We start from the raw sequence: 15,032 nt of genomic DNA, 5'->3' as shown, positions 1-15,032 counted from the left end.
TCATGGATATTTTCAAAAAGGTTGTAAACATTTCTACCCTTGTCGGAATCTGTTCATGGACAGTCAGCCCCCACCCCCAACATTGGGTGCCGTCAAGTTTTTGTCTTTACACTCTGATTGGCAGACTTGGCATGTTGACTGCACGCGACCCGGGCTCCCAGGCAGAGGAGAGCGCTGTAGGGGATGGGGGTGAAGGAGAGGGGGGAGAAGGAGTAGCGATAGGCACCAAGCAGAGAGCCACCAGGTAGGTGATGCTGGGTGGGCTGAGAGCCAACAGGACACCTGCCCTCAGGGTAGGGGAGGTTCCAGGTTGCAGACCCTCCCAGCCACCTCCCTCCCCACACTGTCTTTGGCAAGTACCAATTTTTATCCAAAAGGGGAGTAGGACCTTCAAAAGCTTATAGGTGGCAAGGAAAGAGAAGAATACTAGCACGAAGCTACTACAGAGCCTATATCCTGAGCGGAAATGCCCAAAGAGACATAGGCAAACTGCTCATAAACAGCTCTATTCAGTCTCAAGGAAATGACAGAGAATGGAATGAATCTAGAAATGTAAAGAGAGACTGCAGTAAAAATAGGGCGGTGAGAAGCAGGCAGGCAGACCTCGGGATAGAGAAGGAGCAGAAGAGCAAGACAGGGCGTTGCCGGGAAGAAACAGCGAGGGGAAGGAACCACAGAACTCAGTGATTAAGCATGCCTGCACACACAGATGTGGTTTCTTTTGGAAAGTTCATGAAGGGACATTTAAGTGAACACAATAGGGCGCCTGGGTGGCTCAGTTGGTTAACCAACTGCCTTTGGCTCAGGTCATGATCCTGGAGTTCCAGGATCGAGTCCCAGATCGCACTTCCTACTTGGCAGGGAGTCTGCTTCTCCCTGGGACTTTCCCCCTCTTGTGCTCTCTCTCTCTCCCTCACTCTCTCATTCTCTTCCTCTCAAATAAATAAATAAAATCTTTAAGTGAGCACAATATAAAAAATGTGGAGAGGCAGAGAACTAGGAACAGGAGACCGGGAGGTGATTCCACGAATGTACACTGGCTGTGTTCTTGGAGAAGAGAGAAGCCAAAGTAAACGATCGAATTACAAACTAACCAGAAATAAGATCTTTCAGGCTGTAACTGAGAGCCCACACGGTGACCCAGGAAAGGACTCTTCAGATGGCCCACACCTGGAATATTATAAAGTTACAGAGGATAAAGACAGAATCATATGGGCTGGTATCAGCAACGGTGATCGAATTAGAAGATCATACCAGAAGGAGCTCGTTGTATGTGACACAAATAGGCTAGCCTCAGACGTGATAACAGCACCCCTTTCCAGAGACAGTGAAGGAAAATTTACATGCTCTGTGCAAATGAGAGAATATCCTGGGAATATTCTGACAACAGACAGTCTCGTGCATCAAGGCCTTATGAAATACAGCACCTGTGAGCCCTTTAAAAATAGAAAATTTATATCATGATAAAATTTTGCCAACAAAGGGGTAAGTTATATGTAAAAAAAAAGAGAAACTGTGGTCAGCGGTGAATGTGTTTAAAAAGAGAAAACCCCTAAGCAATGGCGGGAAGTATTACAGAAGAGAGTATAAATATCATAGGTGCAAAGAACACTGTGCTAGCAAAACCAGCACTGGGAAGAGGAGAGTGGACAAAGGGTGAGATGCGAAAGTCTTCATCTTTTTAAGGCATGGAATCAGTAGATAGTTTAAATGTGTCGAGTTTCCATCTACTACCATCTCTGGGACCCGACCTTCACAATACCATGGAGAACCTCCCTGAAGATAATGTAGGCAGTGAAAATTTGAGATTAAAATGAGACCTCTCCTACTGTGAAAGTGACTCTTGATTTTCTCTGGCAAGTTCCTCCTTTGTGCCATCACCAGGGCTCATCTCTCTTGAAGGCACATTGTGCATCTGGTTTAAAATTAGTTTCTGGAAAGGGGAACCCTCTTACACTGTTGGTGGGAATGCAAGCTTGTGCAGCCACTCTGGAAAACAGTATGGATGTTCCTCAAAAAGTTGAAAATAGAGCTATTCTATGACCCAGCAATTGCACTATTGGGTACCTACCCCACAGATACAAATGTAGGCATCCAAAGGGACAAGTGCACCCCAATGTACAACAGCCAAACTATGGAAAGAGCCTAGATGTCCATCAAGAGATCAATGGATAAAGAAGATGTGGTGTATATGTGTATATACAATGGGATACTACTCAGCCATCAAAAAATGAAATCTTAAAAAAAAATGAAATCTTGCCATTTGCAATGACATAGATGGAACTAGAGGGTTTTATGCTAAGCTAAATAAGTCAATCAGAGAAAGACAATTATCATGTGATCTCACTCATGTGTGGAATTTAAGAAACAAAACAGGGCATCATAGGGGAAGAGAGGGAAAAATAAAACAAGATGAAGTCAGAGAGCTAGACAAATCATAAGAGACCCTTAATTTTGGGAAACAATCTGAGGGTTGCTGAAGGGGTTGGGGCAGGAGGATGGGGTAACTGGGTGATGGACATTAAGGAGAGAATGTGATGTAATGAGCACTGTGTATTATATAAGACTGATGAATCACTGGCCTCTACCTCTAGAACTCATAATACACTATATGTTAATTAATCCTTTATATTAATAAATTTTAAAAATAGACAAGGTAACTCTAAGGGAAATTTAAAAGGTTATAATTATAATTTAGTTGCTGTTTTAGGTTTAATATACACTTTGTCATGACTTCTATTATATAATATTATGTTCATTAGCTGTGTATTAATATCTCGTAAGACAATCTAAGAGGTTGTTAACACACACACAAAATTTAAAAAATAAATTTGGTTCCTGTCCTATTGCCGTGTCCTTTGCATACGGCCAAGTGTCCTATCTGTGGCTGAGGAAATGAACCTGGGTTGGCTAAGTAGACCCTGCAACCTCTTCCTGCCTTGACCTGAGACCTAGAGGAAGCCATGATGCCAGCATGCCATGGAGTGAACTTCCAGCTAAGCTAATAGAAACCTCTAGTTGTAGGTTTGCAATTCCTTCCACCTGTCCCTATGAGGGGATTATTCTACTTTGTCCTGTTGACATCAGGGTTGGCCAATGAACGAAGAGCCCAAGAGACATGTGCCCCTTCGAGCCGAAGCTCTGGGAGCTGCTGTGTGGTTTCCCTCTCCCTGTTGCAGACAGGGGCTGCTTCTTTAGGGTGGGTTCCTAAGTAAAGGTGGCCCACTGCAGACATGTAACATGAGTGAGAGAGCAACCTGTGTGATTCCAACATTCTAAGGGTTGGGAGTTTTGTTATAGCAGCATCACTTAGAAAAAGCTGACTGATACAGCCGTGGGCTCAACAGTCCTATGTTTGCTCAGAATGTGGATGGTGAGAGTGCCTTTCTGGGAAAGTCTGTGGCTATGAATTATCCCTTTCACAGACTCAGACACTACCTTCCAAGGAAGGAAAGTTAAGCAGTGCTCCCTGCACCTGCCTTGCCCCAATGGGGCTCCTCCAAGGAGATTAAGGAACAGGTGACCCTGTCCTTGTTTCCAGGGCCATGAGCAGCTCTTGGGGGCTCTGCCCTTATAGGGCTGGTGGTGTAAGATGGGTAGTGGAGGCAGAGTGGCCTCTCACTGGCAGACGACAGTCACAGAAAGGAGAGATATGTCCCTAAGAAGCCTGCCTGAACTGTCTGGGCCTATTGCAGATGGAACCATCTTTGGGGCTCAAAGAGGGACACACACCCATGCACACACACCCTCACCTACTGCCAGCTGCATCCAGGTGGGGCGAGCTGAGAAGGAGGGTGTGAGTTTGAATCCTGCCCTGAGAGCCATCATGGGACTTGCCTAAGATCCCCCAGCTAATAAATAGCAAGATGGAACTTTCTGGGCATGTCACAGATTGCATTGGGGAATGATTTTCATTCAAGGTCATGTTGAAAAGAAAATAATAATTCTCAGGCAAAATGTCACAAGGACTAGTGAAATAAGGGTATAAAGGATGAATATGAATCTTTGTACCTCTTCAGGTACCCAACCCCTAAGGGTCAACGAGGGAGTGATGGAACCCAAGTAAATGGAAGCTAATGAAATGGAAAATCCTTCAGCTTCTAGCAAACTTCCTCCTCCCTAGCTCTGTCAGTTCTGTGTCATTGCTGAACACATGGTGCAGGAAATAACTTTCCACCATGAAGGGGGAGGTGCACACACACACACACACACACACACCCATGCACACGTACACAAAACATCAGAATAGATGAGGTCTACCAGTATGGCAAAAGCAAGCAGGCAAGTTATTTACTGAAACATCCAGCTAAGAATGTTTGGCAAAAGGATCCCAGAATTTTAGACTTTTCTATTTATGTGAATCTGGGTTCTTGGTTAAGGCATCCCAAATTTGTCCTTACCTCTATAAGTATCCCCTGCTATTTCATGTCATTGGGCACATTTCTGGCCAAGTGCACCTGAGTTACCATTTGATATACTGAAACTCTTGTAGCCATGAGAATCTTCGGGCTCATTTAACCCGAAATAAAGGTTTTACTTCACCTTTAAGAGTAAAGGTGAGGTTTGAGGATGGCTTGGTGCCAGAGTGCTGGGCCCTGGTCAAGAGCACGTGACCAAGACAGGAAACCATTCAAGGCCTCTGGGGGAAGGCCAGACTGAGGGCTGGGGGCTGAGAAGAGCAGAGCATACCCCTAGAGGGGACCCAGCCTCACACTCTGCTCCAGCAAGAGTTAGAGACAGGTCCGGCCCATGGGGGTGTGCCTTTGCAGGCGTACCAGGCCCCCACTCGGAAGGGCTTGAGTTAATGCTCCACTGTTGCTATCTTGATATTATTGGTAAATGGGACAAAGGCATTCTCATTTTGCACTGGGCCCTGCAAATAGAGGGTCTTGTCCAGAGAAGTCTTGGTCATGCCTTTTCTTCTCAGGACTGCTCATGCCAGCCACACCGGCCACAGGACATTTACTATTCATAGATGGGGGTTGGGGAGGGGTGGGAGCTGGCTCAGAAAATCTAGATAGAAGTCAGTGTGACAGCCTGGCCGAAAGGCTCGAGGGTGTGTCAGCTGCGGGTGAAGTTATGGTAAGGGCGTCACCCTCAGAGGGAACAGAAACAAGAACTGTGCATTCAAATGTGTTCCTGAGGATGAAATTCGGCAGGCCATCAGCTGACTTCCCAATGCCCTGAGCTCCTTGCTTCCTCCATCTTCTGAGCAGCTCTGAGAAAAGAACTAAGAGGCTAAAGAAGGAAGCAGAGAAATGCCAAGAAAAGCAGAAGAGGGAGATGGGGTGAGAGGGCCCCAGATGAGGAGGCTTCAGCTCCAGCTGGAGACACAGCAGTGGGACAAGACTATGAGGCTGCCATTAGCTCTTCTCTTCCTCTGTGTCCCAGGTGAGCGGGGCCGGGCAGGTTGGGGTGACAATGGTGTGGGGCAAGGCTGGCGATGGTGAAGGGAAGAGATGAGGAGACAAGCAAAGCGGGGAGGAGGGGAGCAGGGAGAAACCTCACCCCGGCAAAGAGGAGGAGTTATGGATGGTGAGATGATTCCCACGGGAGAGCGCATACTGAGCGCTAAAGAAATTGGGCCCTTGAATCATCATTGCCACCATTTTGAGAAGCGGGAATATTGTCTTAGGCACCAGCCCGGGGGAGGGGAGCAGAAAACTAATAGGAATTGACTAATCCTGTACTACCTGGCTTTCCCTGTAATCGAATCCAATTCTTATCACAAGCCTTGAAAACCGAAGACCAAGATGCAGAGAGATGCAACTTATTTACTCTAGATCCATTCATAAAAAGCAGCTAAGGTTCAAAGTAAAATAATTTTATTTCCAAGGTCATTTCTTTTCTTATAATACTTCTTTCCAAGGTCATCACCTTTTTAAAAAAAATAATACATTGGTTACTTACTACATAAGCCTCCTTGTGAATGGTGTTCATGCATGCTGTGTGCTGATGGGGTCCCTGTGACTCTGACAGGCCTGGGCTGGCCCCAGGAATCTTGCACTATGAGCCCCCTGAAGGTGAAACTGTTGGGGACTTGTGGGCAGTCCTACCTTGAGAGGTCCCACAATGTGGTGGGTTCTGAGAGTTCCCATGAGCACAATTTTCTCTCTTTTTTGTGTTTGAACACTGGAAGGAAAATATTTTATTATAAATGGGAGAAAATAATCAAGACAACTCACCAGTTTGCTCTGATCCCATGCAAACACAAATGTAGGAATTAGAATACAAAGTAATCCAACGTCAGAGCCAACCTTCAGAACCCAAGTAGGAAAAAAATCTTTATTACATTAATCCCATTTCCTTCCACCTCTAGCGGTATTAATCAAGGTGTACTAAGACCCTTAAGAATATTATTCCTAAAACAGGACACTAAGATTAAGAACATAAAGATACTCTGCATGATAAAGCTGACTGAACAAACACATCTTAGACTTTTAAACCTTGACCAAAGCTTAAATAATAATGCTTTAGTGAAGTGATTAAATTAAAAACCTACATTAAAAATATAAAGCACATTTAAAACACCAAGTTTTGGTGATCAGGATAGGTAAAGTAATTTTATTATAAATTTGAGGATCTAAAAAGTAATATCTTATATTTACTAAGACAAACCTGAGATGGCCCACATCAAGCACATGTGTCCTACAGAGTGACACTGGGCATCTCAGGCATGAAAAGACACAGCCCCACAGCCCTTTAGGGATAGAATCATCTAGATGAAAAAAAAATTAAACTGACTCTCGACTAGGTCATACTGATGAGGATACTTTTGATTTATCACTCTGGCACGGGGATGATGAAGAGTTCAGAGAAGAATCACATTCTTGAAGGCAGCCTCCAGCAGTGCAAGCTTCTCTTTTCCTACTTTTTATCTCAATGATATGTAGGAGACTTTCTGTAATTAATGAGAGTTATGATTCTATTGGTCTGTAAGTCTGAGTCTGAAAATGCACAGGAGCTTGTTGCCCAGTAGGATGATGGATGGCAAAGGGAAAACACACGAGCCCGGGTTCTAGACCGTGACCCTCCAGCAACAGAGATGCTGTGGGCAAGTCACTACAGCCCAGCAGGGGGGCCATACACACAAGAGCCAGAAGAAACCTCAAGCTAAGCCAGCCTCCTGCTTCTAAAGGAGATAAATCTGTCTAGCCACTATTTGCCCTTACACTCATAGGCAGAGAACCCGAGGTCTCTTTTATTTTATATTTACTTTTTTAAGATTACTAAAAGCAGTATTTTTACAAGTCAGAGCTGTAGGAAGCATCAGGGGTTTGATGGGTCTAGAGCAAGCACCGTCTGTGGGATCCTGGAAAGAACCCAGAGTGGGAGAAGACTGAGCAGCACCTGAGAGGCAGCTGAGACACAGAGGAGAGCACCCTCGTGCTCCACGACTGACAGGTAAGCAGGAGACACCACGAAGGAACAGCTGCAAAATACAGCATGCTCACCAGGACAGAGGACATGCCCAGGACAGGAGCCCACAGTCTGCCCTCTTGCCTGGGAATTTCTACCCCAGGTTCTCCTGGATAAACCCTCTTCTTCTAAAGTGGTGGCTCTTAGCAGGGATGACTTACTCCCAGGGGACATTAGGCAATGCCAGTTGACAATTTTGGCTCTTGCCACTGGGGGAAGGGTGCTACTGGTATTTAGTGTGGAGGGGCCAAGGGTTTTGTTGAATGTCTTACAGTGCACTTGGGAGCTGGGAGTTTCTTTTCCAGGCCCTGGTGGGCAGGAAGCCTGCTGTGGGGGTAGAGGAGTGGAGTGTGGGTGAGGGGAACACCGTGCTGGCTCAGGGTCATGTCTGGGTGTAACAGAGCATCCCTGATAACGTTTTCTCATCCAGCCCTGAGGAAGCAGCCCCACATCTTCAAGGCTGGGACTTAAGCAACTGAAAGAGGAGGCAAAGTGGGAAGCTTGCTCTGAAGGGTCCACTCACCTCACCCAGGCACCCCTATAGCCTGAGCCCCCATTGGCAACAACTAAACAAAGAAGGTTCAGTGTTGATGCCCCCACGCCCCCAGCCCCAAACCTGCATCTAGAGGGCCTCAGGCTGGGGCATTTTGTCCCCTTGAGCATGGTTCCTCAGCCTCCCAACTGTTGACAATGACACTGGATCATTCTGTGTTGAGGGGCTGTCTTGTGCCCTGTGGGATGTTTAGCAGCATCCCTGGCCTCTACCCCCTGGATGCCAGTAACCACTCCCACCCCTCAAGCTGTGACAACCAAAAATGTCTTCAAACATTGTCAGATATCCCCCAGGGGAGCACTGTCACCCCTGGTTGAGAGCCACTGCTTTGCAGATTATTGGTGGGAGAGGCAGATAGCCTTGTGATGGAGGATATCTGTCAGTGGGTCACTCGAACTTACTTGCTGGGAAATGCATTGAGAAAATGTAAGGTATTTAAAAGGAAGAAACAAAAAATACAATTTTTCTTCTAATTTTAGTGTAAAAAATAGGAAAGCCTCACATTCTGTGGATGACAATATATAGCCTGGATAGGTGAACAGAGGGAGGGAAGAATGGATGGATGGGTGGAAAGATGGATAGACAGACAGACAGATGGATGATAGGTAAGTAGAGGACATGCACAGTTCTTTTCAGAAGTTTGGTATTTTGCCCAAATTATTTCTCAGTGTCCCTTTGCCCTGGGTTACCACCCTTCCTTGTTAAGAGAAGGTCAGACAAGAGCCATGCGTTGCAGTAATGAGGACCCCTCAGGTGTCTGGGGCGGGCATGGCTCTCAAGGCAGAAAGCTAGAGTTTAGGGGGCTGCATCCTGATTATTTGAAACTGGAGCCTCCAGGGTGACTAGACGAGGGAAGACAATGTCAAAACCCTGGAGGTGGCACAGGGAGCCTGTGGCTCAGTGGGTTAAGCCTCTGCCTTAGGCTCAGTCGTGGTCTCAGGGTCCTAGGATCAAGCCCCACATAGGGCTCTCTGCTCAGCAGGGAGCCTGCTTTCCCCTCTCTCTCTGCCTGCCTCTCTGCCTACTTGTGATCTCTCTCTCTCTCTCTGTGTCGAATAGATAAATTAAAAAACAAACAAAAAAACCCCACAAAAAACCTTGGAGGTGGCAGAAGAGTTAGAGATGAGGCCAGGACATGCCAAAGTTGGTAGGAGGCTGCTGAGGGGTGGGGGAAGGAGCAGCATGGGGCAAGGAGTCCCTAAGAATGTTAGGTGATGGCAAGTGTTGTCACAGGATTCTGTTGCGGGAGAGAAATAAAGATGAAGTTGTCCTTAAATCATAGCCAAAAGGAACCCCTTCCTGATTGCCTCTTTATACCCTTTGGCCAATACGCTTCTCTTGAGTGACCCAGACTGTGAGCAGGAGGTTCCACCTATACAAGTGGGGGCTATAAGCTTGGGGCCTACAGACGATCATTTGGGAAGGGGATGTAGTCAGAACCTGAAGGTTTCCTTCTAGCTCTCAATGCTGTGCTTCAACTGGACTTCCTTGGTTCCCATTCTTGTTTCCTGTTTCCTATTTCAACTGTCCGTCTGTCCATCCAACCATGCATCCATCCATGCCACAGCCATGTGTCCACGCATCCATGCATGCATCCATCCATCCATTTATTCAGAGTATGTTCTGTAGTGTCATTCAGGTCTTGGTGATTGATGAGCATAGCTATCTCCTCTCACTACTGACATGTCTGGGGACCCAGAACCTGTCTGGGGCCACCCAAAATCATTCTTCCCCCGCATTCCAAGTTGGCTGAGCACATGAAGGCTGGACGTGGCCTCTTGAATTCCAGAATCCCACACCAAAATCTCCTCAGGTCTCCCCACATGTGTCTGCCAACAGCCCATAACCTTCCTGGTTCCTGCCCGATCCTCCTCCAGCCTCAGGGTGACATCTGGGCTTCCAGGGGACCCGACCCCACAAGGCCTCTCCAGCCCAGGTCTCCAGGTGAAGAAAATACTGATGGTGTCTTTCAGGCTCTTTGTCTCTGAGTGGCCCCAGCACTGTGATGGGCACCGTGGGGGGATCCCTGAGTGTGCAGTGTCAGTACAAGGAGAAATACAAGACATTTACCAAATACTGGTGCCGACAACCATGCTTGCCACTTTGGAACCCGACTGTGGCTACCGGAAGGTCTGAGGAAAAGATGAGGAGTGGCCGCATGTCCATCGTGGACCATGCTGAAGACCTCACCTTCACAGTGACCCTGGAGAACCTCACTGCAGATGATGCAGGAAAATACAGGTGTGGGATCGCAACAATACTGCAAGAAGAAGGACTCTATGGTTTCCTGCCTGACCTCTTTATCCAGGTTCAAGTGTTTGTTTCTCCCAGGTAAGAGCCTGCTTTTCTCTGCTGCCAAGAGGAAGGGATCGGAGCTAATTCCTGCAGAGCATCTGAGGAACTCTAAACTCAGGAGTGCAGAACCAGGCCTGGTGTTTGTGCCTCAGAGACTGGGGACCAAGTGGGTTGTGTGGGTGTGAGTGTGAGAGAAACGTGAGTGGTGGGAGTGTGCACGAGTGTGAAAGAACATGTGTGTGCATGTGTGCATGAGAGAGTATGTGTGCAAGCCCACGAGAATGAAGGATGGCGGGACTGTGACATCCAAGGTCCCTTCCATGAGCCCAGTCTCCTGACAAGAGCCTTGGGCCTCGGGGACTCTGAGGGTGGTGTCCACAAGGGGAGTTCTGGGCTCTGCATCTCTATTAGAATCCAGGCAGCTTGTCTACCCTCCTGTCCTCCAGGGTTGTGTGTCCCTGTTATCAAACTTCCTGAATTGACCCCTGCAGTCTTCTGGCAGGGTGGACAAGGCAGGGGGATGCACTGTCTGGGGTGGGACCTGAGGTCTGGCTCCGGTGCCAACTTTCAAACACTCTCGTTTCCAGTGAGATGAGGGACGCTGTAATGCTTAATGGGGAAGGTGATGATTCTCTGGTCCTGGTTTATGATACGTCCATTGCTGAGCAGATTGGGATGGTGTTGAATGGGGCTATGCCACAATCTGGCCACAGGCCTGGGTCTGGCTAGCGGGAGATGATGGCCCCAGAAGCTCTGTGCAGCTCCTTCCCTGAGTTCCCTCTGCTTTGTGAACTCTCCGAGAGTTTCTGGGAGCCAGAGCCTTCTGGGTCCCCTCTTCTCCCGTTCTCTCCATTCCTCACCACCACATCCTCATGTGTCTGCTTTGTCCAGATACTCAAGGTCAGGTCTTGAACTGAAGGACAGGAGTCTGGAGCCCTCAGCAGGGGCCGTCTGGTGCTGGTACCAACCAGATTTGACGCTGATATGGACTTTTGGGGCCACAGGACCTGAGCTCAAAGACAGGGGTGAAAGACAGAGCCTGGGCCTCCTGTTCAGGAGGAAACTCCTGCCAGTCACTGTGTCTTCCTATAGGTCCCAGGTTGTCAGCATCCACTTCCTGCTTCTCATACTCCTGAAGGTGCCCCTGTTTCTGATGATGCTCAGTGCCGTGCTCTGGGTCAACAGACCTCAATGGGCAATTTGTGGGACACAGAGTCGGCCTGATGAAGACAACCTGCAGCCCTCCTTGTCCATCGCTATCCTGTCCAGAGACACCGCCACTCACACTAGAAGAGGAAGGACTTCTGGCCCCAAACCTTCTATCTCTTCTCACCTTGTTCCCCAAAACTGGTAAATTTAAGAAAAGCTTGAAAAATGCAATAAAATATGCCACACGCACACACACACAATTGTGTGTATAACGTAGATGTGCATAGTGCTTGGCTGGGAGAAGGGGGAAAGCATTCCATAGGACCCCTAAATGCCAGCAGAGAGTGCCAAGCACAGCCTGGTTGGCCAGAGAAGCCCAAGGTAGGGCCTGCTTTTCAATGACGCTGCCCCCCTGAGAACCCCCAGCACAGCCTCCCAACTCAAATTCCTTCCTTTCTCCATCCACTCACCAAGTATTCACCAAGAACCTAGCGCCAGCTATATAGACATTGACCTATGAGAAATCACCAAAAACAATCCCAGCCTGAGCTGGGCTCTTGGGAGCATGGATGGCAGGAGGAGGGGCAGGGCTTAGGATAAAGCAGCTGTGTGTGGAGCCAGGTCCTGCCCAGGCAAACCCTCTCTCTTCTCAGTATCGGGCCATCGAATGTCCAAAGTCAACTGCTGAGCTGAGGGGTTGGGGGCGAGTATATATCCAGATATCCAAGTCTGGCCCAAATGTGGTTATCAGGTGTCCAGGGTCTTGGATCAGAGACATCTGGGGGCAGAAAGGAGGGACCCGGGCCTTCCTCTTGAAGTGGCAGCTCAGTGTCTGTCCCTGTGTCCCTCCCAGGTCCCTGCTTAGCAGGGTCCACTTCCTGCTCCTGGTCATCCTGAAGGTGTCCCTGCTCCTGACCATGCTCACTGATGGCCTCGCCTCGGTGTGTCCTCTCTCCTTGTGGGGACCCCAACCAAGAGAAGCTTCAGCCCTTCGTGCCTTTGGAGATGCTGCCCAGACACACAGCCCTTCAGCGGAGAGAAGAGAAGATTCACCACATCTGATTTACCCATTTTTCTGTTGATGGCTTTGGGTTGTTGCCCGCTGGGGCTATTCCACAGCCAGTGCTGCCATGAACTTTCTTGTACAGGTCACCTAGTCTATGTGTGACATGATTTCACTAGGGTACATACTTAGGGATGGAATTGCTGGGGTTCAGGGTTTGTGCACACTCAACCGCACTAGATAATGCCAAGTGATTTTCCAAACCCGAAATTCATGGCCCCACTTAGCTCCCATCACCTATGACTGAGCGCTGCTATTGCCCTGGCTCTCTGTGTGACTTCCTGGAATGTCAGATGTTTTAATTGTTAACTTTTGACAGTTTGAAATAGTTCTTTGTTTCACCATCTACAGGGTGGCCAGGCTGTGCAGCCCACGGTCAAAAGGTAGGTAAGTGTGGGCAGGCCAGTGCAGGTTTTGAGGTCGGTGAGAACAGACAACATGCACACAGGCTCAGGGTGTGCAGAGTTGCCTTACAGCAGAAGGAGAGGGAGAGGGATCAGGTGGTACATCCTTCCGCCATGGCGGGTGCATCCCCTCAGCGGCCAGTGTGGGCGGTGTGGCTGAACGCATTCCACTTGTCCTGTGGTAGAATCCTGGCCCTAATGAGGTGCACCTGAGGGTCCCTGGCTCATGCATTTAAGCAGAACAGAGGAGCCCTTCAAGGAGCCTGAAAAGTATTCCCACAACAGACAATAAGCCCAGCACAGTCCTTGTGAGCTGTTTATCTCTCTGTGAGGAAGTGTTCTGGCCCCAGGCACATTCCATGTTGCCAAGCAGGAATCAAGGAGGAGGCTGCCTTTCCCAATCTTCTTGTGTTTTAATTTGAGTTTTCTGGCTGCATCATGGTACCTTTTCACTTCTATTGCATTCCCTCTTCTGTTCAAGTCTTACCCATCTTTCCTGGGTTTCTCCTTTCCTTACTGAAGCATAGGACTCCTACTCTGGTTGGTGAAATTTTATCAATGATGCCTTTCAAATATGTGCTTCCATAATTGGTGGCTTTTTCTTTTCTGCAAGGCAGAGGTGCGGAGAAGTGAATCTGATGTGATATATTAGAATATAAACCACAGGGAGAGAGAGACTCCATCAGCCAGCACCAGAAAGTGATACAGCAGCAGAACACAAAATTAGAGATTTTAGAAGTCTGCTCCAGTGAGGGACATCCATGCTTTGAAGGTGCTCAGGTGGTGAAGAAGAATAGAATCCTAACTGGGAGAGTGTGGTCTCAGGATCCCCAGGATCATAGAAGACCAGAAGTGCCTCAGTGTCACCTAGTTCCCAGGCATCAGTGGGGAAGCTGGCTGCAATGAGCAAGCCCAGGCATTGGCTCTCAGTTTGGGGTTTTCATAAACCACAAACCACATCATGGTTAGGGGACTGCTCTCCAAGCAAGGGGCCCAGCAAGTGGCAGAACCAGCGAGATCCCCCTCCCTTTCCACCCGCACCCACCCCCAGATGAGCAGCCCAGCGTGAGCTGCAGGAGTCTGCAGGATTTGGAGACTCAAAACTGGGTTGTATGCCTGAGATACAAATGCTCAGTTACAGACTGTTTGAGCACAGAAGGCAGACACAGGCCAGGGAGACAGGAGTGATTGACTGCATTTCCCTGAGGATGCACTGAGTAGTGGGGCCCCTAATTCTCGGCTGGAGGACTGGAGATTGGGAGCAGGCATTTTCATTCTCAGCCTCTAATGCCCTGCAGAATTCCTTCAGGGAACAAAAGCCACATAGAGCAATCTGAAGCAGAGTAATTAGCATGCCCCCCTGGCAAGGATGGTGCAATTCCCCCTGGGGCAAAGACACCTGAAAATCAGTGCAACAGGCCCCCTCCGCAGAAGATCAGCAAACATTAGCTAAGACCAAGTTTACCAATCACAGAGAATTGCAAAACTCCAGAGCTTGGAAAATAATAGATGTAATTCATGGGTTTTCCCCCATGAGTATTTTCTTTTAATTTTAATGTTTTTCCTCTTTCCTTTTTCAATGACTTTCTTATAGTATCAACTCCTTTTTAAAAAAAATATTTTTAAATTTCTATTTTTACAGTTACATTATATCCTTTCATTGTATTTAATTTTATTCGTGTGTGTGTGTGTGTGTGTGTGTGTATAGTTTTTTCTTTCTTTACAACTTTGGGATGTAGCTTCTTCTAACTAACAGACCAAAATACCCCCAGAATGTAGTGTATGGCTATGTTCTCTTCACGTGTCTGATCATATCCTTTCTCTCTTTTTTGTTGCTAAAGTCTTTTTAAATTTTCATCTTTGCAGTTACATTCTATCCTTTCAATATATTTAATTTTATTTTTGTATACATATATGTTTTTCTTTCTTTACAATTTTTGAAATGTAATTTCTTCTAACAAACCAAGCAAAATACACTCAGGATATCATATATTGCTCTGTTATGTTCACCTGTCTATTGATATGCATTCTTTTTTCTTTTTTTGTCTTTTACTTTTCATTTTTACAGTGACATTCTGTCATTTCAGTGTATTTAATTTTATTTTTGTACATATATAATGTATTCTTTCTTTGAAATCTAGGGATCGAG

The 15,032-nt window shown here is 47.4% G+C and overlaps 1 protein-coding gene across 1 annotated transcript; it reads left to right on the top strand.

The window, feature by feature from the left end:
* The first annotated feature begins 5,214 nt into the window (after positions 1 to 5,214).
* Positions 5,215 to 11,690, top strand: LOC308356858 (protein CD300H-like). Its single transcript, XM_080826182.1, has 3 exons — positions 5,215 to 5,391; positions 9,946 to 10,303; positions 11,360 to 11,690. The coding sequence occupies exons 1-3, from the start codon at positions 5,259 to 5,261 to the stop codon at positions 11,619 to 11,621; spliced, it is 753 nt and encodes a 250-aa protein (XP_080682308.1). The 5' UTR covers positions 5,215 to 5,258; the 3' UTR covers positions 11,622 to 11,690.
* The last annotated feature ends 3,342 nt before the right edge of the window (positions 11,691 to 15,032 follow it).

This window comes from Martes martes (genome assembly GCF_963455335.1).
Source record: "Martes martes genome assembly, chromosome: 16".
NCBI classification, from domain to species: Eukaryota; Metazoa; Chordata; class Mammalia; order Carnivora; family Mustelidae; genus Martes; species Martes martes.
Note: the sequence above shows the minus strand (reverse complement) of the source record. Positions and strands in the feature narration are given on the sequence as shown.

Excerpts from the sequence above, each read along its gene's own strand:
- LOC308356858 (XM_080826182.1), top strand. The coding sequence starts at position 5,259 with ATGCCAAGAAAAGCAGAAGAGGGAGATGGGGTGAGAGGGCCCCAGATG. Across the intron at positions 5,392-9,945 it reads TCTCTTCCTCTGTGTCCCAG|GCTCTTTGTCTCTGAGTGGC; the intron begins GTGAGCGGGGCC and ends GGTGTCTTTCAG. Across the intron at positions 10,304-11,359 it reads CAAGTGTTTGTTTCTCCCAG|GTCCCAGGTTGTCAGCATCC; the intron begins GTAAGAGCCTGC and ends GTCTTCCTATAG.